General features: G+C 36.7%; 1 protein-coding gene across 3 annotated transcripts; it reads right to left on the bottom strand.

Annotated features, from left to right (window-relative positions):
* Positions 1 to 1585: 1585 nt before the first annotated feature.
* LOC126693031 (general negative regulator of transcription subunit 3) lies at positions 1586 to 24319 on the bottom strand. Of its 3 annotated transcripts, none has more exons than XM_050388888.1 (17): positions 23996 to 24319; positions 23764 to 23895; positions 23101 to 23217; positions 22145 to 22195; positions 21682 to 21771; positions 21440 to 21586; positions 21108 to 21218; positions 20490 to 20546; positions 18424 to 19146; positions 12965 to 13135; positions 11345 to 11510; positions 8980 to 9125; positions 6782 to 7060; positions 6555 to 6689; positions 6281 to 6462; positions 3250 to 3354; positions 1586 to 1822 (listed from the first exon to the last, which is right to left on the bottom strand). In XM_050388888.1, the coding sequence occupies exons 1-16, from the start codon at positions 24086 to 24088 to the stop codon at positions 3288 to 3290; spliced, it is 2667 nt and encodes an 888-aa protein (XP_050244845.1). In that variant the 5' UTR covers positions 24089 to 24319; the 3' UTR covers positions 1586 to 1822; positions 3250 to 3287. The 3 variants fall into 3 exon arrangements, with proteins under 3 accessions (XP_050244845.1, XP_050244844.1, XP_050244846.1); XM_050388887.1 differs by having other exon boundaries at positions 23101 to 23238; positions 23996 to 24318; XM_050388889.1 differs by lacking the exon at positions 20490 to 20546 and having other exon boundaries at positions 23101 to 23238; positions 23996 to 24317.
* Positions 24320 to 25182: the final 863 nt, after the last annotated feature.

Here is a 25182-nt window from a genome sequence, read left to right as displayed (position 1 = left end):
ATCATGTGATTTTAATTGAGAAACCTAAAGTACATCTAAAAAATTTTGCCCTTTCACCACCCAAACAAATAAACCCATAATTTTCTTTTGGCAAATGGCAATCAGTCCCTCGGCTTTTTAAAACATGCAACTTACACCATCGAATATTACCATGATGTCAATTTGTCCCGTGTCCGAATATTACCATGATGTCAATTTGTCCCGTGTCCGTCATACTCCGTTACAATTTTTTTGCCATTAGTGCCAGCCATTTTTTAATGGAAATAAAACAGGAAAAAAAAAAAAAAATATATATATATATATATATATATACACACACACACACAATAAAAACACACCCAAATCCATCACTGAATCCATGCCCAAACCCACTCACTTCACATAAAAACCAAACTCAAATTACGACAACAAAAGCAAAATTAAAAGACCCATCCAAATCAACCCACCTTGTTTGATTTTGCTACTAGCAACCCAAGTCCTATCCCAATCGCTACCTCAAATCAAGATCCATTCTCCCAACACACTTAATAAAAAAAATTAGCCTAAATCCCAATTTAATCAAACCACTATGCAAAGAAAAATGAATGAATAAACAGAACAAATCCGAAGAGTGAAAGACTGAATCCATGCCCAAACCCACTCACTTCACATAAAAACCAAACTCAAATTACGACAACAACAAAAGCAAAATTAAAAGACCCATCCAAATCAACCCACCTTGTTTGATCTTGCTACTAGCAACCAAAGTCATAGCTCCCAATCGCTACCTCAAATCAAGATCATTCTCCCAACACAATAAAAAAAATTAGCCTAAATCCCAATTTAATCAAACCACCATGCAAAGAAAAGTGAACGAATAAACAGAACAAATCCGAAGAGTGAACGAAAAAAACAGAACAAAAGGAGAGAAATTTCAAGCTTGGGTTAGGTAGCAAGCAGTGGACAGATAAACAAAGATGGTGAGACAGACTCTGATCGACAATAGCTGCCATGGTAGGAATCAAAGGTCTCAACCAGAGAATCAAAGGAGTGAGAGATGAGTATCCAAGTCTCTAAACATGCAAATTGAGCAATGTTGACAAGTGGCAGCTAGAAAAAAAGGAAGGGGGTGGGGGGCCCGCTGGTGACTAGATTGTAAAACTTACAGCCCTGGAGTGTTGATTGGGTCATGTAGAACATGGAGGAAGCAGGGAGTGAGACTGGCTTTTATTTTCTTTTATTTTCCTTATTTTTTCCTTTTTCTTTTCATAATTTTAATTTTTTCCTATTTCTTGTATAAGAGAAGGGGGGGCGTCATTGTAGACAGATAAATGAAAAAATATGTAACTAAGTACAACAAAAAGCAGCAAATTGACATCATGGTAATAGTCGAGGGTGTAAATTGCATGTCTTAAAAGTCAACAGGCCGATTTAAAAAATTCCCCAAAGTTGGAGTTGTATCGCTCGTATTTGTAATGTGCATTTTAACCCCAAAAAGAGTTTGAAAAGCACAGGAAACAATATTTTCAAGCTTTTAAGTACCTCCACCTTCATATTTTCCTTCCCATACAACTATTAGTTGTTATTACCTAAGATCCAAAGGAAATTTGTTTAAACATACTTCTAATATGATGCAATCGTGCTAGTTGAAATATCAAAATATGGGAACAATAACCAATGCATTAAATGCTTCAACTAAAAATCTCCCCTTGATTAACAGGCTAAACATGGATATGGAAAACGTTAAAGCCAAGTAACCTGTACCCTGACAACAACCAGAGCAAGATTGATAATAATTTTGCACTCAACAGTTCCCAAATCCCAACCCAATTTCTGATGATACCTGCAAGAACAAAAGACCAAAAGTATTTAATAATGAACTCCATTTCCCCTGTTTAACTGCTTGAAGTGTCCAAAGCTATTTACATGTGAGTTCCATTGAGAAAAAAAAAAGAGACAATCAAACGTACATAAACAAAGATGCAGAGGAATATTTTTCAGTTTCTACTTTCCGGAAAGAGACAAGTGACTTCAAAAATTTATGCAGAAAATAAAACAGATGAAAGAATATTCGATAAGAACCATATACATAGACAAATAGGGCATGGCAAGAAAATTATTCATATCAGGTAGTTAAATTGTTCCTTCGTCATTACACAGTCTCAGGCTCTCAGCAATCAGATTGCATAAGTTCAACATTTGCCGGTATTGAACCGAGATAATTGAATCAGTGTCACAAATTTGGATAGAATTCAGTTTGTTACCTATCAATTTTTTTTTTAAAGGATGTGATAAAGATAACTATCAAGATCACTTTTGGTTCTGGCTTACATGTCAAAACTCTGGCACAGAAGTTTGGGGCATGGTTGTCAAAATGTGAATCGTATCGTGAATCGATTTTTGATTTTTCCATATCATGTATCGTATCGTGTATTGTAAGATTCACAAACACTTAATAAAATTTATAAAAAAAATTATAGATATACATATATAAAGGGTATATTCATTATAAATTTTGAATAGATAATGACTAATTTATTCATCACTTATGTAATAATATTTAACAAGCTAACTAAATAAATCAAACTAGCGCATGTTCATAACATACGTATTCAAATTGCTTAAATTCAGAAGTGATAATATATTACAAATGACCCAAAAATTAATTATATTTTCAATTAATATCTTACTCATAGAATAGAAAATAAATTTGTAATTATTAAAGTGAAGTGTAAGTGTGTACTGTGTAGTACAAATTTTGTAGGAGAAAGAGGCGGAAAAAAAACTTATGAATATATTATTTTATTAGGTTAAATTAAGTAACCTAATAATTTTGTGTTTAAAACAAGTCTAACAACTTGTTAGATTGAAATAAAAGTACAAATTTTAACAAAAAATACCATTTTAAAACATTTGTCTATGTATCATATAATACGTACAATTTTACGATACATTACGATTCATTCGATACACATTGTATCTTGTATCGTACAATTCACGAGCACTTACTATACGCCGATACAATACGGAACTTTTTACACATGATACGATACGTATCGTACAATATTGAAAACTATAGTTTGAGGTGAATAGTCTTAAGCTGAATCAATAAATCAAAGGGAGAGAGAGAGAATGAACAAATGATGCCAATTTTTGTGATAATTTATGAGCAAGGTTGAGTTAGCAGGAACATGATCAATCAGTTATAAGTCTAACCGACTGAAAGAACTGTTTGAAAACTTAGCAAAACATAGTTCACATGATACTAACCTGGAAGTCAACAACATATTTAATGCTATTTAGATCTTCTATACAATAAGTTCATCTTCAAGATAGTTGTACTCAAAAGTGAATTCTGTCTTGATCCTTTGACACCTGAATGGCAATATCCATATAATGAAACAACATGGAAATCACAAATACATATTTTAACTTAAAAACGAGAGAGAGAAAGAGAGAGAAAAAGAAGCAGAGATAAAAACAAAACAAAATATAAGTAACACTTAAAACAAGTGAACAAGAGGAACAAAGTATCCCTCACATCCTAAAACCAGGTAATGTAAAATAGAACTGATAAAAAGCAAGCTACAATAGCAACACACACACACATATAACTATGTATAGAATCACTCCTATAAAGTCTGTAGAAATAAGAATCTCAGCTCCATAGTAGACAACCCAAATGCCATTGAAGTGTGATTATTTCTCTCTCCAAATTGTCCAGTGGTGTGGGGACTCACCACTCCATCTATCTTTCCCGGTAGTGTACGGGATTGCTTCTAATAGAGAGGCTTCGGTGGCCTCGTCTCTTGAACGTTTGGGGACCGAGGCTCGGAGAAGTTGGAAGGTTCTTTTACTTAGAAATCCAAATGATTGGGAGATAGGTGTGGTGGATGATTTCCTTCAAACCATGGGTTCTAACTTACCTCAATCTGAGCAAGGAGACCGCATGGTTTGGAAATTGTCGAAGAAAGGGGTTTTTGACATCCGCTCGTTCTACAATAAGCTCCGAAGCTCCCTGCCTACTACCTTTCCTTGGAAAGGTATTTGGAAGGCTAAGGCTCCTACTCACGTTTCCTTCTTTGTTTGGACTGCGGCTTGGGAGAAGATTCTTACAGGGGATATTTTGCGGTATAGAGGATTCGATTTTGTTGATTGGTGCATTTTGTGCCGTTGTAACGGGGAGTCGGTGAATCATTTGCTTCTCCATTGTGACAAAGCTTATCTGTTGTGGAGCATGGTTTTTAGATCCTTTGGGATTTCTTGGGTTTTGCCAAGATCGGTTGCAGATATGCTTTTCGGTTGGTGGAATTGGTTTGGAAAGCACTCTTCTGGCGTTTGGAATCTAGCTCCGTTGTGCCTAATGTGGTGTATTTGGAGAGAGCGTAATTGGCGTACTTTCGAGGATAGGGACAAGTCTGATGACCAGTTGCTCGCTTACTTTAACGGCTTTCTTTTTGATTGGTCTAGGGCTTGGGGACTCACCTCTAGTGATTCTATCCCTTTGTTCCTTAGTTCTCTTCTCTGAAATTAATTTGCTTTTTGTTGTCTCCGTTTGTTTTCTTATTCTTTTCTTTTTCTTCTCTCTTTTTGTTTGTTTCCTTCTCTGTTTTCTCTGTTCTGCATTGTGTTTTCATGAGGTAGCTTTTAATATATATCTTTCTTACTTATCAAAAAAAAAAAAAATTGTCCACATAAAACAAATAGGGCTAAAATCCAAATTGTACTGTTCCTTTGCTGTCCAAAGTCCGAAAATTCCTTGCCAACAGAGGTACACAACAACCACCTTTTGAGGTTTCACCCATTTAACCCTAAATACCGTAAAGAGACAAGACCAAAGGTCTTTAGCAACAAGACAATGAAGTAGCAAGTAATCATAGACTCACCACTAGATTTACACACATGGCACCCATCTACCACAATGATCCACTTAACCAAGATGTCCACAGTTAGCATCCTTAGTATCCTTCACAAAGCTCACCTGACAAAGTATAACCTTTTTTAAACCCTATTACCCCGAATACTTCTTCGAGGGAATTGCCCCATCTACCACAATGATCCGCTTATAAGAAGGTAATAAGGGTAAGTCTACCCTTTGACAATTATAATTCCTTCCACCCAGCTGATCATTTGTCCATTCTTTCAATCACAGAATCCCCCACACTACATGGCTAATTCAAGGTGGCCGTGGCCTTTTCTATGGCTAATTCAAGGTAGTTGTGGCCTTAGAGATAGGTGTGTTCACATGGCATTCTGAGAGACATCCAGTCAGCATAAAATTATTGTTTTAATCTCACCATTTGCCACATCAGACTTTTCCATCCACTATTTGACGGCAAGGAATATTTTGAAACAGGAACAAAAGTTTAAGAGCCAAATGATACATTTGAAAAGTTAAGGACCATTTTGAAACATGATGCAAAGGTTAAGGACCAAAATGGTAATTAAACCTAGTAATAATAATAATAATAATATAACAAATATTTACTTTTATATATAAAAGCAAAGGGTATAACAGTAATGTAATTATAAAATTATTCCTTTCCATTCCTTCTCATAGTACTCCCAAACAATATTATTTACATTTCATTCCTTTCCATTCCCGATACTTATTCCAATCCATCCCCTTCCTATATAATTTACCCATTCCATTCCATTCCTTTATGAATTCTCAATCGAAGCATTAGTTGGTACGCATGACTATAATACATCAAATGAAAAAATTCCAATTCTTGATCTAGGAAAGCTCAAACAGAAATAAGATTCCGAAAGCAAGCCCCCCACCCAGTACCCTTCAACCCAATACAAAGTTCCTAACTTGCCACCCACTCCCGATACTTATTCTCAAACCTCTTCCATGGTAGTCAATTGGCCCCAATCATGGCCAGTTTTTGCTCCAATAACCCACCTACACAATTGATCCCACTCCACTACATCCCCAACCATTTCCTAAGGAAGCTTGGTTAAGAGGAACTCTACTTCCTAACAACAAACCCCTCATTTATAACAAAGCTACAAACCACATTGCAATCCACAAAATGAAATTTAAACACATAATCCAAAGCACAGCATAAAGGACCCTACTGTAGCTTCTTAATTCTAATAGCAACATGGACAAGCATGGTAAAAAGAGACAAACAGGTTAGAAGCTAGACAAGGTCCACAAACGATCAAAAGATTTTTTTTTTTTTTTAGCATCTCTCTAAAAGAATGTAGAAATAAAATCAGACTTACATCAACAACAAAATGAAGTTTCAAACAAAAAAAGCCGAGAGGTGAGAAAGCTAAAAAGTTTGCATACCATCCATGATGGGGGTCATCACTGGCAATATGAAAATCAAAGTACACATACGTCCCCTGTTCATATTCATCTGTGGCTACTTTTGGTTCCTCGTGTCGTTGAAACCATGTGTTATATTTCCTGTGAAATCTCCAAGATTGTTTCTTCAACTCTTTCGCAGCCAAATATTGTTGATAAGTGTTCTGCAGACAATTACTGACTTGAGACCAAGCTCATAGATATGGCATCACAGGGATACTTGCATACAAACAAAAAGATACAGTTAGGTACCTACCTGTTGATAGTAAAATGCAAAGAACAGCGTATCAGTGTTGTGAACATCAAGACCTAATCGTTCCCAGAAGGCAGGATTATTAACAATTGGCGCCTGTACTTGAGGATAGCTAGGAGGAGTAATTGCAGGGTGCCTCTGTATAAGGCAAAAGAATGGAAGTTAGAAAATCATGTTCGAGATTATAGTCAACAGGGTTTAAAGAGATGAAGATAGTTGGGCATCCATACTGGAGTATAACTTCTTGCACGTTCCGAGTCTTTGGGCAGAGGAAGTTTATAATATGAAGCCTCAAGCATCTGCAAATTGTATGATTGATCATGTGTTCCCCCAGAGTTTACAGTTGACCCACCAAGGTTATCACCAATGGCACCAAGGTCAGAAACACTTCTTCGGCCAATAACACCAAGGCTTCCGGAAGGTTGATTAGTTTGCAAAGGTTGCCCAGGAGAGAGATCAATATCTCTTGGCACTTGAGCAGGCTCTATCAAAGAGCCAGATACCCCAGCCTGCATACAAGGATTTACGTGCAGCTGAGATCATTGTGACTTTTAACATTAATTTATCAAGAGACTATCACTAATGTATCATACACAATTTGTTCATTAAGATAAAGAATTGGCATATAATTCAAAATAGAGAAAAGCAATGGCTGAAACAAAGGACACTGACACCAGCAGATCTGGCCTGGATGAATATTCCAATGGAAATGGGAAAAAAGATTGGCATCAATCATCTCAACTATCAAATACAGCATGCTATTGCTAGTTATTAATAGTTCACACAAATCAACCATTTGCACTTTATTGAAACAGTACAGATAATTCATATCCAGCAACAAAAGAAAATGCCAGTCATACATACATGCATACATGAATCACAACTATCAAATACAGCATGCTATTACTAGTCATCTCAAATTCTCAACTATCAAACACAGCATGCTATTACTAGTTATTAGTATATCACACAAATCAATCATTTGTACTCCATTGAAACAGAGCAGATAATTCACATATAGCAACAAAAGAAAATTCCAGTCATACCTACATGCATACATGAATACATACAAATTGTTACAGAAGTCTCCCAAGAAAATCAGGTATACAGTATAATGGTAAAATTAATAACTGAGCAGAAGATTCTTATGGCACAGGGAAAAATTCACTTTCAACTATCACTCTCACACACAAACATAAACTTGCATACTTTTCTTTCCCCACCCTTTTGCTTTTTTCTAAGCAAGATTCAAACTACACCTCCCAACACTACAAAGCCATTGACACTTGTGAATAATTTGATCATAGAAGCACGGACACTTCATTTGGGCTGCCGTGTCCATGTCCGATGTGTCAGACACCGGACACCATTGGGACACACAAACACCTTTGGGATACAGCTGCAGGCATGTCCAAGCCTTTTTTTTTTTTTTATAAATATAATGGGACATGGCCGGGGAGGTGTACTTTGGTTTTTTGGAAATTGCAGAGTATTATCCATTATTGCTCTTAAATTGATACATGCTTAACATTATATGAAAAAATAATTTCTTAAAAAAATATGTAATAATTAATTAATATATGTATCCCCCCACCATGTCGTGTCCTAATTTTTCAGAAATTGTCATATCGCCATGTCCATGTCTGTGCTTCCTAGTCGTAGATACAAAAAGCTCATCCAATGATGCAGCATATCACCACCTTTAAGCATGTCTAAATTACTCAAATAGGAGAAATATTGAACTAGGTCAGCAATCAACATAGAATCTCAACTCCATCTCAGTTGGCTTTTTTCCATACAAGTACCATTTTTCACTTAAGCATCATCTCCTCAAAATCAATATTATGTCTGTACCTAGACATAATTTTTTTCCCTACTCAAGACTAGAAAAACTTATACCATCTCTATATTAATAGCACCACTCAGAACACCAGTTGCAGAAAAAATTATACCTCCCCCAACTTAATGGGACTAGACAACATACATCACCAAGAATCCATGATGCATTGACTGTTGAGTTATTCAAATACAATCTTATAGTTGATGCTTTAAACCAAATACCACTTCTATGCATACGCATTTAAAAATCATGATCATTTACTTCTTTGATACCAGGTTTTAATAGGTTTTTATTATGATAGTTACTACAATTCAAGTATAAATATTCTTGCTTTACTGGGTTTATTATATTCATCATGAGCCTGGAGACCTATACTGAGAAAATATAGGGTGTCTTTCCAGTTTTGAACTAGAGGCTTATTTAAAGGAAACATACACATTAACCAACCAACCAAAGCATCACCAGTTTTTTCTGCATATCAACTGTATCTAAGAAATCAATAAAACAAGATAGACAACCAAAGATATTAATATATTATTGCTAAGCACACTAAAAGCATAATAGACAATTTAGAGATGTTCAACATACCGGAGCATCTATGGCATGGGAGGTTTTCAAATCATCGTCATTCATGAGATTCTTTCCAAGCCCAGAACCAGTTGTAGAGTCAATGGTTGAATCATCAGGTAAATTTTGTTGTTGCTGCTGCTCCTCAACCTTCACATGGCCAACATCTGCATCATACATAAACAAACATTAATCTGTTCTATTTCTATCAGATAGTGGTACAATAAAGGCTAGCCATAATACCCTGCAGTGGTTGCCAATGTCGCCAGTTCTTAAACCTTTCAAAAGTTCATTTTTGTAAATAGTAAGTTAAAAATATGTGTGCAATCTCAGCACATATATATACACATACGTACAAAAGAAACACTGATGCGAAGTATATGTCATGAAGGTGGGTAACATACTACAAGAAAAGAGGGAAGGCTTATTCAAAAACAAACGTGGCAAATTGGCAAGATTCCCAGTTAGAGCTTGATATATGGCATGGTGGCTTGCTAGACAACGGAATGGTGATATTAGGAATGCGATCATATGTATGTGTATCTGATGTCAAGTAAACTGCCCCTCCCAGCTGGATCTTGATATATGCTCCATCCCAGATGAAGCAAAGTTTGCTTTTCAAACTATATATGGTGTGGGATACTGCTTCAAAAAATCTAAATCCTGATTTATTTATAATTGGTGAGGATAGGGATGTTTCTGTTTATTATTATCTGTCAAGCATCTGAAGATGGGGAGGATTCAACACTGGAACCTGAAGTAAAATTAGGATCGGTAGATTATCTGAGGGTCTATATGATATGTAATATCCCAAAGGGGATGGGGATGTTAGGTCAATTTGGAAGATTATTTGCAATGGAAACTTTGGTGTCTGTTTTTTTATGAGGCTTTTAGAAGAACTAATCACTTGATGTTCCCAAGGAAAAGTATTTGGTCCAGTACAGTCCCTAAGAAGGTCCTCTCTCTTTTTTTTTTTTGGGGGGGGGGGGGGGGGGGCATGAGCTTTGGGTAAGATTTCAACAATGAACGCAAAGAGTCTTGTAGTTCAATGGCATTCACTAGTCACCTTTATAAGGAGAACTAGAATTCAAATCCCCCCCACCCCAACCCAGTTGTAGCAATAGAATTATCAAGAAGATAATGGTTAGTAATCTAAGATGATGATGACTAATGCAGAATTAGTCCTAGTTTTGGGCTTTTTCTCAAGACTACAAGCTTCTCAAGACTATAAAGGAACAAAGAAGGACTTTGAGCCAGTTATGTGAGAAGGTGAATTCATTTTGTTAGGAATTCTAGCTTTCATACCAAATAGATGTAGGACAAATTAAGGGATTTTTTCTAAGTGTGGTTTTGGTGGGCTAAGGATTAGGAGGATTTGTAGATTTTGGGGTTTAGAACCCTTTTTAGAAGAAAGGTTAGGGATCAAGAGAGAGAATATTGGATTTATGGATGAAAAGAGAAGAAAAAAAATAGAACTCAACTGGCACTTCTTAGTGTTTCCAAGTGAGGCATCCAAGTTTCAAATCCCCCATCCCCATTGTAACTATTGAATTATAAAAAATAAAAATAGAAATCAATTTTTTATTAGACATGTGAACAGTATTCGTAAATAGTACCCAAGAAAAGAAAAGGAGAAAGAGAGAAAAGAAAGGGAGAAAAAAAGAACCCTAAGGCCAACATGCCTCAATACTCAATAATTTTATTAATCAACTCTAAATTTTTTTAGTACAATAAGACACTTATATAGACTATACTCTTGAATTCTCCTAGTAGAACTGGAACTAGGACTTTACTTTTGACTATTAAACCAAACCTTAATTAAATTAAATCAAAGTCCATACATGATGACCCATAAACTAAATAGGACTTATTAATAGAAAAAAAAAATGCACAAGCCTTGTAGCTTAACTAGCACCTCTTGGTGTTTCTAACATAAACGTCTAAAGTTCAAATCCCCCCTCCCCCAACAATTATATTATCAAAAGAACTAAATGAAGAAAACCCACAGCCCATAACTATGACTCATGCCCAACAATTGTAGAATTACTAAAATACTAACTCTAGAATAACCGAATAAAATATAAAAACCTAATAACTAACATGGATACTTATTCTTGGGCTTTCTCTAACCATGCTATGGTTGCACCATCATGTGGTCTTTTGCTTTCTCTTTATTTGGAGTGCAACTGATTCACAACCGCCACCACAACAATATAAAACAAAAAACCAAAAAGAAGAAAAGAGCTATGGTTGCGCCATCGTGTGATCTATTGCTTTCTCTTTATTTGGAGTGCAACTGGTTCACAACCACCACCACAACAATATAAAACAAAAAACCAAAAAGAAGAAAAGAAATACAATAATAGGACTAGGAAATGAAAGGTACCAGCATCTTTTGGACCACCTGACATCAATGCCTGTTGATTAGATTGCTGATGGATGTTATTTGGCTGCTGCTGTAAGGTGGCAGAAGTAACATTATTGAGACCTGGTGCCTGAACTCCAAGTCCCAGACCAGCTTGAGGAGAGACAGATGAGTTTTGGGAATTAAACTGGACACATAATTGGATGTCAAAACAATTACATCAATCGTACAAAAAAAATCCAAAAAATACAGATAGTGAACATTTCAATTCAACAAAATATCCACAGTAACATACAGAATGAGTTCGATAATCATAGGAAAGCTCAAAGGGTGCATCCATGGAGCTACTACTAAAACTAAAAGCTATTGAAAGTAGAAAAACTATAAAAGAAGAAATGATAAACATCACTATGCATAGAAAAGTCCATTATCATACACAGTTCATTTAACAAAGACAATATCCACTATTTTTCTTTCTTTTGATAGGCAAATACAACCACGCACTTGTATGGGATTACAACCATGGACACACCCTCCACCCCTTGTTTATGGTGGAAGGAGATGTTATTTTGGTCCAAAGACATAAAAGGCAAGTGGCCCACCTATAAATAAAAAAATCAACTTTAAAAATCTTTAAATCAGAATTAAAACAGAAATCAATGGGGAAAGTTACATAGAACTTTGGGGCCATTGAAAAAAATTCAAAGAAAGATATAAAGGCACAAAACTACATTAAATCCTCTTTCCAAAAATCTGATATATATCTATCAACAGAAATTAGACTATAAAAGGATTCATTCAGCAGACCCCAGTCAACTGGAATTAAGGATTAATTGAATTATCCATCAAATAACACTTTTATGCACAAACAATTGGCCAAATATTTCCTCGCTCTTGCCAAACTTGAGGAGATTTTTGGGCAAAGAAACCACAATTTTAGCTCACCCTGTGTTTAAAATGTACAATTATTAAAAACCGCCCCCCATTAAAAGAATAAAAAATTAAGAAAGGTGGACAGAACAAAACCATGAAAAAAAAAAAAAACTTTTTTCTTCAACATCACCTATTTTGAACCAAAACATGTACATATTATTATCATTATCCCCGTTTATTAACTGCTTACATATACGAAATGGAATTGATCCAGCTATAGGATGACTTGCAATATATGATGACACACCATCAGCAAAAAATCGCTTTCTATGAAAAAGGATCCACCTTTAAGGAGAATCCATTTGATGTATTGACATATCAAATTTCTAGATTTTTTTTTTTTTTTTGAAGGGCTTGCACAGTGGCTGTTCAAAATAATAAAAATATTCCCTATACTTTAAACAATAGGGTATGTGATAAAGTGGAAAACTTAAAGCTTAACCCTCTTTTGGGTCATAGAACAATCATTGTCAAAGAAAACACAAATCTGTATTTCGTGGGTGTATATGATATGAATGTCAAGTTGGAGACCAAACCTAATTTCTTACATGACATGCTGATTCTAAATTTTCTTCATACCATCTAATTAATCACAAAACTGCAGTCTGAAAAATCTTGGTCAATACTAAATTTTCCCATGAGAAGTTGAATGTGGTTTAGAGACAAAACACAACCAAAAATATTGAAAGAACAAACAAGAAAGAGCACCTGCTGCAAGAGTGGGCTTTGCTGTTGAGCAGAAAATTGCTTATGATTTCCTCCAGAAAGAGGCGGCATGCTAAGAAGGGTACTGTGACCTTGTTGTTGCACTTGTTGAAGGCGTTGCACATATTTCTCCCGCTGATCAGGTGCAATTTCAGTTCTTCCACGAAATTGACCCTGAAAAGGAAGATAGCTTAGCTCCAATGATCATCCATGTTTTTTCCAAGAAATAACATCACACATCGCTGGAAATTTTATTGGACAATCTTATAAAGGTCATAGCGCAAATGTGAACTGAAATTCTTTTGCGAAAATCAACATCAAAAGGCCTAAAGACCACTTACTTTAACCACAAAGAATGACAATAATGACCACGTAGTAAAGAATTTTTTTTTTTTTTTTTTTTTTTTGATAAGTAATAATGATACATATTCAAGAACACTACCTTATGCAAAAAAACATAGGGTAGAGAGAAAATTACTAAGGGAAAAGAAAGAGAAGAAGGAAAAAAAGAAAAGAAAAGATACTAATTATACAGGAGCGAGCTAAGGAACATAGGGAGAAAATCACTAGAGGTGAGTCCCCAAGTCTTAGACCAGTCAAACAAAGAGCCACTAAAAGAAGCCAATAGCTGGGCATCCGAGCTATCCATGTCCTCAAAAGTCCTCCTATTTCACTCCCTCCAAAGGCACCACATTAAGCACAATGGAGCTAAATTCCAGATACTAGACAAATACTTTCCAGGCCAATTCCACCACCCAAAAAGAGTATCCGCAGCCAATCTTGGCAAGACCCAAGAGATCCCAAAAGATCTAAACACCAAACTCCACAACCGAACCTGTCATTGCTTGGAAACAAAGAAGAAGCATCCAAACAAATAGAATCTACTCCTCATCTACATCGCAAAACAGTAGCCCTAAACCCTCGAATCAAACCAGCCCCTTCAGCTCTTTTCATCATCTTACTGAAGACCTCCATCATAACCAGAAACAACATAGGAGATAGTGCGTCCCCTTGTCTCAAACCCCTCGAACTCCCAAAAAAATCAGTTGGAGACCCATTAAACAAGACAGAGAATTGGACTGTAAAGATGCAGGTGCGGATCCACCTACACCACCTCACCCCAAATCCCATTCTCTTCAACAAATCAAGGAGCGCTTCCCAGTTCACATGATTATAGGCTTTCTCAATATCTAATTTACTCTTCACCCTACTATCAACACATTCATTAGCAATAAGAACTGAATCAAGTATTTGTCTACCTCCCACAAAACTGTTCTGAGACTCGGATATCAGCTGATCCAAAACCTCTTTCAGTCGGTTTGCCAACACCTTAGCCAGAATCTTGTAAGCACTCCCCACCAAACTAATAAGTCTAAAATCTCGAATATTGGAGGCACCATTCTTTTTAGGAATTAAAGCTATGAAAGTTGCATTAAGAGATTTTTTAAACTTAATGTGTTGATAAAACTCTTCAAACACAACTAAGACATCTCTTTCCACAACTCCTCAACAATGGTGGTAGAAAGCCAAAGAGAAACCATCTGGACCTGGAGCTTTATCTCCTTCCAATTCCTTGACCACTCGAAGAACCTCCTCCTTTTCAAACCTTCGCTCGAGCCAATCCCTCTCCAACCATTGTATCTAATCAAACTCCAGGCCTTCCACAAAAGGCCTCCACTCCTCTGTCTCCTTGTACAAGTTTTTATAAAACTGTACAGCTTGGTTTGCCATCTCGGATTCGTCCTCATAAATAACCCCATTCACCTCCAACATACTAATATGATTATACCTTCTCCAAGAATTGGCCACCTTGTGAAAAAAATTGGTATTGTTATCTCCTTCCTTAATGCAAAGCATCCTCAATTTCTGTCTCCACGAGACTTCTTCCAATGAGATAAGGTTTCTGATTTGAGATCTCAACAAAACCCTCTCACCTAACTCCACTTCAGAAAGGCCATACTCCCCTTCCTTAACATCCAATAATTTCAAAGCCTCCAACAAGACTTTTCTTTGACATTCTACATTTCCAAACTCACTTCGGTTCCACTGAATAATATCTTCCTTCAATGCCTTCAGCTTCTTGGCAAGAGCCCTATCAACCTCTATTTCTGCCTTACCTAGTGTGATCGGAGGCTCAACGGCGCGAGACCCACCAGAAAAAGCCTCCACCAAAGTCTCCGCAGGGCATCCCATAAGCTCGGGTAGAGGAACAGACATCAAATCTGTCCTTGTGGTGTGGAAAAGATCAAGATCGGCCCTACCCAATGGCACCAGTGAGTCCCCGCCATGAAAACCATCTGACGAGGGATGACGGACCTCCACCGATGCCTTCGCAGGACCGTTGTTCATCTCGGTTCGACCCACTGGGCTCATCATTGTCTTCAATGCTAGGTGTCGCGCCATACCGGCCTTCTCTAATGGCACCGGCGACACCTCAGTAAAATACCCAGCAACACCAGTATTGTCCTAAGCAACCAAAGCTTCGTGAGATGCTTTGGACATCGCCGATGTGTGGGCTTCCATATTTAAGGAGCTTGGGTCACTCAAAGATGGGCTTAAACCCACTACCATCCAAAAAGGGCCAGTGGGCTCAAGATCAGGGGTCACAAAAAGGCCCACTTGAGCTTGATCTGAGCCCACCACATTTAAGTGAACCCGTGACCCACTAGGACCCCCCCCCCCCCCACGTGCTCCCTCTGATCCCTAGTGACCCATATAGAACTCCTCAGTCCTCCTTTCTTCCATGACACACACCTTTTTCCTTCTCCATTCAGCTCTACAATCAAGCCTATTCCTGTCCAGTCAGAGTTCCTCAGTTCACCTTTTTTTCTAGAAACATGATCAATCCAATTTGATTTGAAATACAATGGGGATCTCCTTTTTTTTTTCTACCAGTTTTGTCTTTTCAAAATTACATGCCTCTGTGCTGCGCCGAGAGTCCATCTGACCTGGGAAGCTCACCGGAGTTTCGCTCAGCAATCTATGTTCAAGTACTAGGTTCTGCTTCTCCCCCTTTTTCTCCCCTAGTTGCAATTTCCCTTTACCATGGGCACTTAACAGATGTGGCTGATTTCTGTCCCTTACCTGCACCTAATGCCCGCGCACCGTATCGGCATAAGATTTAAAAGGATGAACCCCTGAGTTATCCTTATAAAGCCGAGCCACAAATTTTGAATGCCCAGTCCCACCATTGACATAGTTATCAAGTTCCAACAACTTCCTTAGCTCTAACCCAAAAACCCTCCATACATTCTTTGCTCTGCCTACTGGAATGATAATGGACCTCCTAGACCCTCCCACTTTAAGTTCAGTCAAAAGATGGAACAACCCAAAAGAGTTGGAACTCCGTTGGAGGGTGTATGCTACATCACCATCCCTAAACGTATAAAAATACTTCGGATTAAACCCCACGACTATCTATTCTGTACTCTTCATCAGCCATTGTGCCGCATTCTTACCCATGAAGACCGACTTCATGAAGTACCTACTCTGCTCAAAGATCCTTAAAGAAATATACCGTCCCCCTTCCTCTACCACCAGTTGAAAAAAATTGGATTCAATACAAAAACAGCGAGAACCACCCATGCTCCTACACTATGTAGCACCTAAATAATGCATAGACTCTATCCACAAGTTCTCAGAATTTAGAGAAAGTGGCCACAGGAATCTGGAGATTTACCCATATAGCATGTAGCCCATTGTTGTCTCCAAAGAATTTTTTTTATTGGTAACTTTACACAACAAGTAGGTTTTGAACTCACAACCTTCACCTACACCCTTTCTTATGGCCCAGAGGTGCCATTTGAGCTAGACCCCATTGGCACCAAGTACACTAAAGAGGTTAGGGTTGTCATAACTCTACAAACAAAGTGGAGAAAAAAAAAAGATACCTGAAGTATCTTATAGTAGACAGTAATGTTGCGAATACTCATACTACTTGCAAAAACAGTTCTTTAGTAAATAATTTGGAGTATTTGGAATAATAGACCACAACTGAGCTAGCTTGAAGATTTCCTCAAACCTTAGTGGCTACCAAAGCATCAGAAAAATGATCATCGTTCGCTAATATGATGAATTCATGTCCAAATTACTATCAATGTTAAAGCATTTTGTGTGTAAGCCTTGTGAATAGTGGAATTTAGACCAAATCAATATTTAAGCATTCATTAGGATTCCTGCTTCATTTAACACATTTTTTTATGATACTAGTCACACAAAAACCCATGCATACACACATAGAGGTCCAAAATGGAAACTACAGACAGAACCATTACTGGTGAAACTTAGGAAGATCATAGTAAAGCAGCACTATATACGCAGAGATCCAAATGCAATGGTCCTAATAATAACTGTTAAAAAGCCTATTTTAGAACAAAAAAGCAATAGTTCCACAAACTGTTAAATTGAACAATACATATGAAAGCCTTTGCTTGTACAACTATGAATTTCCAGTGAGCATAGCTACTTAGTATAAAACTCTTTTCCTTATTCTTTTTCAAAGCTGCTGCAGTGAGACTAAAGCATAACTGAGGTATGACACAGGATCTAACAAATTTTCCCTAAAATTATTACATCTTTTTTTATTGATCAGTAAGTTAAACGTACAGTAGCAGGTATTAAATGAACAAGAATATGTATTATATTTTTAACTACAGATATTTTCTGACAACCCCCTATTAGCCTTCCCCCAAAAAAAAAAAAAAAGTTAACAGCCAGACATCAACCACTCAAAATCAGTTCAGGTTAGACAAAAGATGGGCATGACCACTTTAATCACCTCTTATCTTACAACCTCCACTTGTACATCAATCACCAACACTACCACCACCACCAAACAGAGGTAGAGCACAGTGACCCGTATCACCTACATTGTGACAGTAAGCGAGAGGCCCCATCCCACTTCAGGACAGGTGCACCTTAAGTGGAATACTTTCATTGTATATTTTTATCTTATCTGCCTTTTTTTTTCTCTCATTTTCTCTTGATTTCATCTATATTTCCTTCTAACTCTGCCTAAGCCTGTGCTTAGTATCACAAATTTTGTTCAGAGACAGTTTCAAGCCCAATAAAAAGAAGGGTTGTGGTAGGTTGACAACTATCATAAAATTTAGTCGCTCTATTATGAATGGATGTACTACTTGAGATGGTTTGGTAATGTTCAAAGGAGGGTAAAATTTGAAAACAAGGAGAAGGGAAAGAGTTTAATACCCCCTCAAGATAAATTTTTAAAAAAAATTGATAAATTAAACCGCAAGAAATCAAATATGATTCTTCTTTTCTTTTTTTTTTCTTTTTGTTGGTGGGGGTGGGGGGGTGGGTGTGGAGGTTGAGGAGTGAAGGAAGGGGAGGGGAGGAGATCCGTATAAATCTTACACAAAAACAAATTATAGATAAGCTACTCTACAAGCCCATACTCAGATGGCCATCAAAGATAAGCATTTAAAAGGTACAAAGTAACATACTGCTTCATTCTGATTCTGAAAGGTACTTCCAGTCCTCCACTGCATACCAGGGACCACAGGAGGGGAAAAGATTCTGCCACCTATAGTTACAGGATCACCAACATTACTAGTATCAATCAAGCCAGTTCCATCATTTGCCTTGGCAGCCTGAGGCAAAATAATTCTATTACTTAGTGGGGAAACCAAAGGCTGCACCATGCCACTACTCCCAAGTCTCTCATCAGCTCCTAAAATGTTTCTCTTTGCCATGTCCGAGGCTGTAGGGACTGCACCAACAGCTCCATTGGTAGGAACTACATTGCTAGGACTAAGAGGAATACTAGCTGATGGTTGGCTGGAGAGGCCACCTCTACCAATGCCCCTTACAAGTCCAGTATCAGAAAGAGATGGAGATGATCTGCGGCCAGGAAAACTATCTTCTTCCTTTGCAGCAGTAGGCAGACTCAAAGGAGAAGAAGAATTGACAGGACCACTGTTCTCCATGGCACCTCGAACAGAAGCTGAACCTGGAAGGCTCACTGTAGCAGTGGAGACGCTGGATAAATTATGACCTGGAAGAATAGGGGTTGCATGACTCCCAACTGGTGTTGATAATGCAGAAGAACCAATTACACTACTTTTGGCAGGTGGAGTTCTTGCAACAGTATCAGAATTACTATCCTGGGAAGCTGAATCTTCAACTTGCTCCTGGACAACACCCTGCTGATTAGGGGCAGCAGTGGCCTGGAAAGGAAACCATACCCTTATTAAATGAGGAAAAAAAAAAGTAATTACAAAAGAAAATGGGGGGTGGGGCATCAAAAAGCCATATAATTATACATAATAAAAGTCCAGCTCAAATAATAAAAACTCCCATGTATGAACCAGAGTTATTCACAATAACACAATGATAGTTGTTAATCCACTCAAAAGACTTCCTAACCATCCCAGTGAGAAAGGGAGGAGGAAGGACTTATATGATATCATATGACCAAAAATCTAATTAGTATATGGTTAGATGGCACCTCCAAAATGAATATAACACATATATAGGACTATTTGACATCAAAACTGAACAAAATTCCAGCAACAATAGTCTATACAATTGAAAGGGACCCTTCAACTAGATGCACTTAACCTGCAACAATATAACCCACATTTTGTCACATATTAAAACTTAAAAGAAAAGAACAGCTGCACCCGCGCCCCGGGGGGGGGGGGGGGGGGGGGGGGGTGTGGATGATGTGTGGGATGGTTCTCTGTATAATATAAATAAATTTCTTTGTTAATTCCAATGCGAAAATTGGAAGATGTAGTGCGTTGACCAAACTGAAACTTGAAGGAACCTACTACTAAACATGCCTTGCCTCTTTTTTTGACCATCCTACTTACGCAAATGCTCTCAAGTCTCATATGAGGAGCAAGAATGGGGGCTTTTCCGCAGCTACCACTGTCCGTGAGAAACCCAAAAGAACTGCCATCATGGCGGACTGCAGCATTGCTAACATACAAGCATGCAAGTTAACTAAGTTAATAAGAAATGACCATTATCAATCAATTAATCTGGGCAGTGAAAACCAACATTTTCAATGGCAGAGCCCTGGGAAGCTCCTACTAATTGGGAGCTTACAGTTTCATGCTCTATTTCATGCCCAGATGGGGGGTTCTTTTCAGCCTTCCTTCACAGTACTACTTCACTATCAATCAGCCCCAGAACCTTTGGCCTCGAAGGTGGCCCTCACTGATTCATATGGGATTCCATGTGCCCCATGCTACACTAGGTTATGACCTTTCTCTTTCGTGATAAGTGAAAGGAAGAACCATTTTTATATTAAAAAAATCTAAATGTTTTTCCCATCAAACCTAACGAATAATGCTCCTGTAATCAAAACAGTGAGAGTGCAAAGCTAGACCCTTTTTTATTGGTAAGTTACACACACATCCAGCGGGTTTTAAACCCAAGACTCACCCTTCACCCATTGTTGTAAGAGGAGGAAGTTCCATTGAGTCAAAAGTCATTAATCCATACCTTCAACCATATTGGTTCAGGATTAATGTCTTTGTCAAAGATACATAGAAACACTTACAGGCACTTGAGGTGCTGATGCTACCAATGATGTCTTCAAGCTAAGAACAGGTGTACCCTGCCAAAAACACAATTAAATTGGGTTTTCAGAGAACCTAATGCATCACCTCATGTCCTAAAGTTCAGAAATACTAACCAAAATGAGAGATATTTTGCCAAAAAAAATGGTAGGGCACTCCATAATAGACCAGGAAATGAGTTAAAATACCATAAAGAACAGAAAATTGAATTAATTGAATCTAGTACTGTCAAATCAATATGCCCTGAAATCACCCAGCCAAACTCTGATTTTGCACAGTTCTGGCAATCAGAAAAACCAACTCAACTTGGCCTTTACTGAAGCTTATGTAGTTATGGCAAACTCTATTACTAGACAAAAGGTTAATGTAAAAGGATGTCAGCTTCTCCAACTTATCAACAAAATAAATAAATAAATAAAGATGTCAGCTTCTCCAACTTAACCTATAAATCAACCTCAATTGGAAGAGATATTAAATCAATCGTTTTAAAAAATCTACATTACAACAGCTAAGAAAATATCTTCCAAACTTCAACTAGATATTCGAAATCAGAAAATACATACTGTGTGATAAAATAAAATAAAATAATAAATAATTACCTTAACAAGACTGGGAGGACCAATTGCAACCAAATCTTCAAGAGACTCCACCTTGTCTAATGGTAACGTGCTGTAAAGCTCGTCAACATCACTAAATTCCTCAAAATCCTCCTGCCAAAAATTAAAAATAAAAAAGTTAGTCAAAATAACTCTGAAATAAGAGATATAAAAGGAAAGGTTAAACAAATATTCCTGATTAAATAGGATATCACATGAGTAAAAAATTAAAAAGAGGCATTACAGAAACTCTTGACAGAGTGTATTTAATCTAAATTATACAGCTTACAATAGCAATGAGAAGAAAACAAACTTGAATATGAAGCACTACAGACCTGATTACGGTCCACATAGTCTTCCAAAAAGTCCTTAACATCATTAACCTGCTCAGGACTCAGTTCATCATTATCCAGTAGCCTCAAGATTAGTTCCAACTTCATAATATGAGCCTTGTGCCGGGTAATGGATGTCTCTAAATGTGTCTGCCATACAAAAAAACCAAAAACTGTTGAGGCTCAGGAAAAAAAACAAAACAAAACCAACAAAAAAACATTTATAAAGTATGTGTTTGTCCTACCAGTCTTGGTGGCCTAGTCTTTCCCTTCTTAACAGATAGCCCCTCCAACTCAGCTTCAAAGCTATCAATCTGAGACTCCAACTCCCCAACCTACTTAGGAACAGAATACATCACAAAATTATTTACTGAATAATATTTCAGATAGATACAATAACAAGAGTACGCAATCTGACCATGTAAAATGTAAAATTTATGTTGACAGATCAACATATTGTAGATTTTCTAAGAAGTTGCACTTACTAAGAAGGACCAAACAACATGGTCCAAAAAGAGTACAAACAAGTAACGAAACAAGCCATCGAATACATGGTGGAAAAAACAAGCCGGTGACATTTAGCACGCACCATGCACAACACATGTAAGCTAGTAATGAAACAAGTCAGTAAATATGCATGCAGCATTCACAAACACATACAAGCTAGAATTAGACAAGTCATATGAATCAAAAGGCTTAATTTCATACCACAGTGTTCAACCAATCCCTTGTCTCTGATTTAGCCTTCTCCCTTGGATCCTATCACCAAAAAATATAAGTAAAGTAAAGTGATCTGCAAAAACTTTTCTAGCGGATTATAGAACTACATACACATGCTTTTAATGGGTAATAAATATTTGTTTCACTTTAAGATGTAAAGTACAAGGTACACTTTATGTAAGAAACAAGAAAATGATTTCTAGAAAAAAAAAAAAAAAAACATAAGAGATGATCTTGTGAATTCAAGTGAAGATACTCCACCAGCTGCAAAAACAAACATTAACAACTACTAAGTTTAACAAAAAAGACCTGAATAATATGCTATTTGCAAACATTCTCCTATTTATCCTTCTAAAAAATGCATAACTGTGACATGAGAGGCAAAACAAGATCTACAAGTATATGTGGAAAGAAAATGTTGGAACCAAAACAATTCTCAACCCCAGATATCTACACTATCAAATTTGCCCATGGTTAGACACTGCACCAAAAGCAATACAGCTCCAGGAAAGGTATAGTTAATTTATTCAATGGTGCCACCTCAGCAACCACTTTCACTATCCAAAATTGCTCCAGAGGAAAGGAAGTTCTAGAGCTCTAACCATACATACAGATATACATATTGAAGAGCGAGAGAAAACGTGTGACAAGAAGCACGTGCATTGTGTCTGTCACCATCAAGCAAAAAAGAAGGCAAACTCTCATATTATGTTAGAAAAAACTGTATTAGCATATGCAAAGCTAGCAGACAAAGGTGAGCAATTGTCCCATTATTAAAATTGGACAAGACACAGGTCATTGCCGCTTGCAGATCTGTCATCACACTAGCCCAAAAAAGAAAGTTTTCAATTTGGAAGGCCACATAAAAATCTTACAAACAGCATTTCTCAACTTTAACACAACATCAGGTCATCAGGCAAGGCATCACAAAATGTACTGCTTACAGTTTTAGGTTGTTGACCCAGTCCTTCTTTAGAAAATGCTTTTGTCTTAGTCTCCTTTTCACAGATCTTAAATCTTTCCATTTCACGCTCAATAAGTTTGCGAGCATCCACGAGAGCCTGCTCATAAGAGGCACTAACCTACGTCAACATGTATCAAAAGAAAAAGAATTAATTGTCATCTTCAAATCAAAAAGAACAAATCCATAATTGCAATATTAACATGTTTCAGATCAATATATCATAGCCTACCCAACAACAACAACAAAGATATTTTGACGTGTTACAAAGATTAATTGCTAGTTTGCTACTCTCACACACAACCTAGAATTATCTCATATTAAACTTAACACTCATTTTTTCAGTGTGATCAAACTTGATAAGATACATTTGAACTCATTGGCAAGGAGCTGATCCCCCCAAGCTCTCCACATCCTCAAAAGTTCCCTCCAAATACACCTCATCAAACACGACCGTGTCAAATTCCAAATGTCAGACGGTGTCCTCCCATTAGAAGGGTGTCCCAAAACAACATAATTTAGGTATTTTTTTTAATTTCTAAAACTAAGACGTTTTTAGGTCACCTAGATTGAATTTCGAGCAAAGTTAAAGTGTGTAATTAATAATTTAGCCAAAAACACAAAATTGAAAGAGAAAGAGAGAGACCTTCTTGTCCTTGATCTCGCTAGACTGAATCCACGTCTTTATTTGGTCTCTGTACCTCTGTAATTTCTTAATCTCCTTTTTCAAGTCCGCCTCGAACTTCTCCTTCTGGTTCGCATTATCCGTATCGTAAACCTAAATTTCCAACAACAAAAAATAATAATAATAATATCAATCAAAAATTCGAAGCAATTGCTGCATTATTATCACAGCGCAGATTGCGTGAATCGATGACCTTGTTCCAAATACTGTCGAACACATCGACGCCTTCTTGAACCTTCTTGAGAACTCGATCTATCTCGCCCTGAAGTTTGCGGCTCGCACCCATTTCTGGTTCCGAAAATTGTCCAACCAAGAATTCTCAGGCCAATTCTATCATCTAAATCGCAAAGATTGTTGTGTTGTTGTTCTTGCTAGTACGATTGTGATTTCGGTTACTTTTTCTTTTAGATTCTAATTCTAGGGTTTTTTTTATTAGAATACTGTTTTTGGTTTATGGTGCTTTGGAAGTTGGGATAGGAGTGTTGAATTGATGGATAAGTCGTGGGAATTATATTAACGACAGATGTTTAGGCCCAAAACAAAACTTTCAGAATTTGAGGCCGCATCACTTTCTGTACTTTTTCATATCCTATCCGTCTTTCAATCTTTTTACAGCTCTTTTTTTTTTTGTGTAAAATATTTCTTTCTCCAAAACTTTTTTTTTTTAATTTAAAAAAAAAAAGTGTTACCTATATCACATTTTTACAATAAATTTTAATAGTAAATTGTTATTGGTTATAATTTGAATACACTACCAAAATTACTTGTTTATCCAATAACGGCCAATAACAATCTACCATTTAAAATATGTTATAAAAAATTTGTAAAAATATTGTGAATATAGCATTTTTTTTAATTTTTAGAATATATAATTTTTTTTTGGAATTATATTTCTTTTTCTTTTCTTTTTTTTGATAGATGGAGTTATATTTCTTGATAATTATTTTTAGAAGTATATTTCTTGATACTTGGTTAAATTAAACTTTGCTCTAAAACTTTTAAAAAAAATGATACTCCATTCTTTTGAGATTTGAAGTAAACCAACACATTAATTATTCTGTTAATAACAGTTAGAGAATATTTCAATTTTTATAAGATTACCTTGATGGGTAAAAGCTTTTTTTGGTTAAAAATTTTTTATTGTCATCAAACTTTAAAAAGTTCCAACAATAATTTTTTTGCACAACCCCAATAGAAAGCAAAGACGAAGAAGGTTTTTTTTAAAAAAATAATTTGATATATACAATAGGGAGGATGATTTGAACCTATACATTTTCGTGGAAAATAGTATAAGCCATCAATTGAGCTACCAGCTTATAAAGTTCATAACAAACAAATAAGGTATAGTTAAGTAACCATGTATATATATTGTAGGGATTG

The sequence above is a fragment of the Quercus robur genome, chromosome 7 (genome assembly GCF_932294415.1).
Source record: "Quercus robur chromosome 7, dhQueRobu3.1, whole genome shotgun sequence".
Lineage (NCBI taxonomy): Eukaryota > Viridiplantae > Streptophyta > Magnoliopsida > Fagales > Fagaceae > Quercus > Quercus robur.
Note: the sequence above shows the minus strand (reverse complement) of the source record. Positions and strands in the feature narration are given on the sequence as shown.

Bases quoted from the DNA above. Each gene is read 5' to 3' on its own strand.
- LOC126693031 (XM_050388887.1), bottom strand. From the start codon at position 24,088: ATGGGTGCGAGCCGCAAACTTCAGGGCGAGATAGATCGAGTTCTCAAG. The intron at 22,196-23,100 runs GTAAGCAGTACA...TTTTGGTGATAG, and splicing joins TGGGTCAACAACCTAAAACT to GATCCAAGGGAGAAGGCTAA. The intron at 20,547-21,107 runs GTAATTATTTAT...TGTTTTTGGCAG, and splicing joins GTCCTCCCAGTCTTGTTAAG to GGTACACCTGTTCTTAGCTT.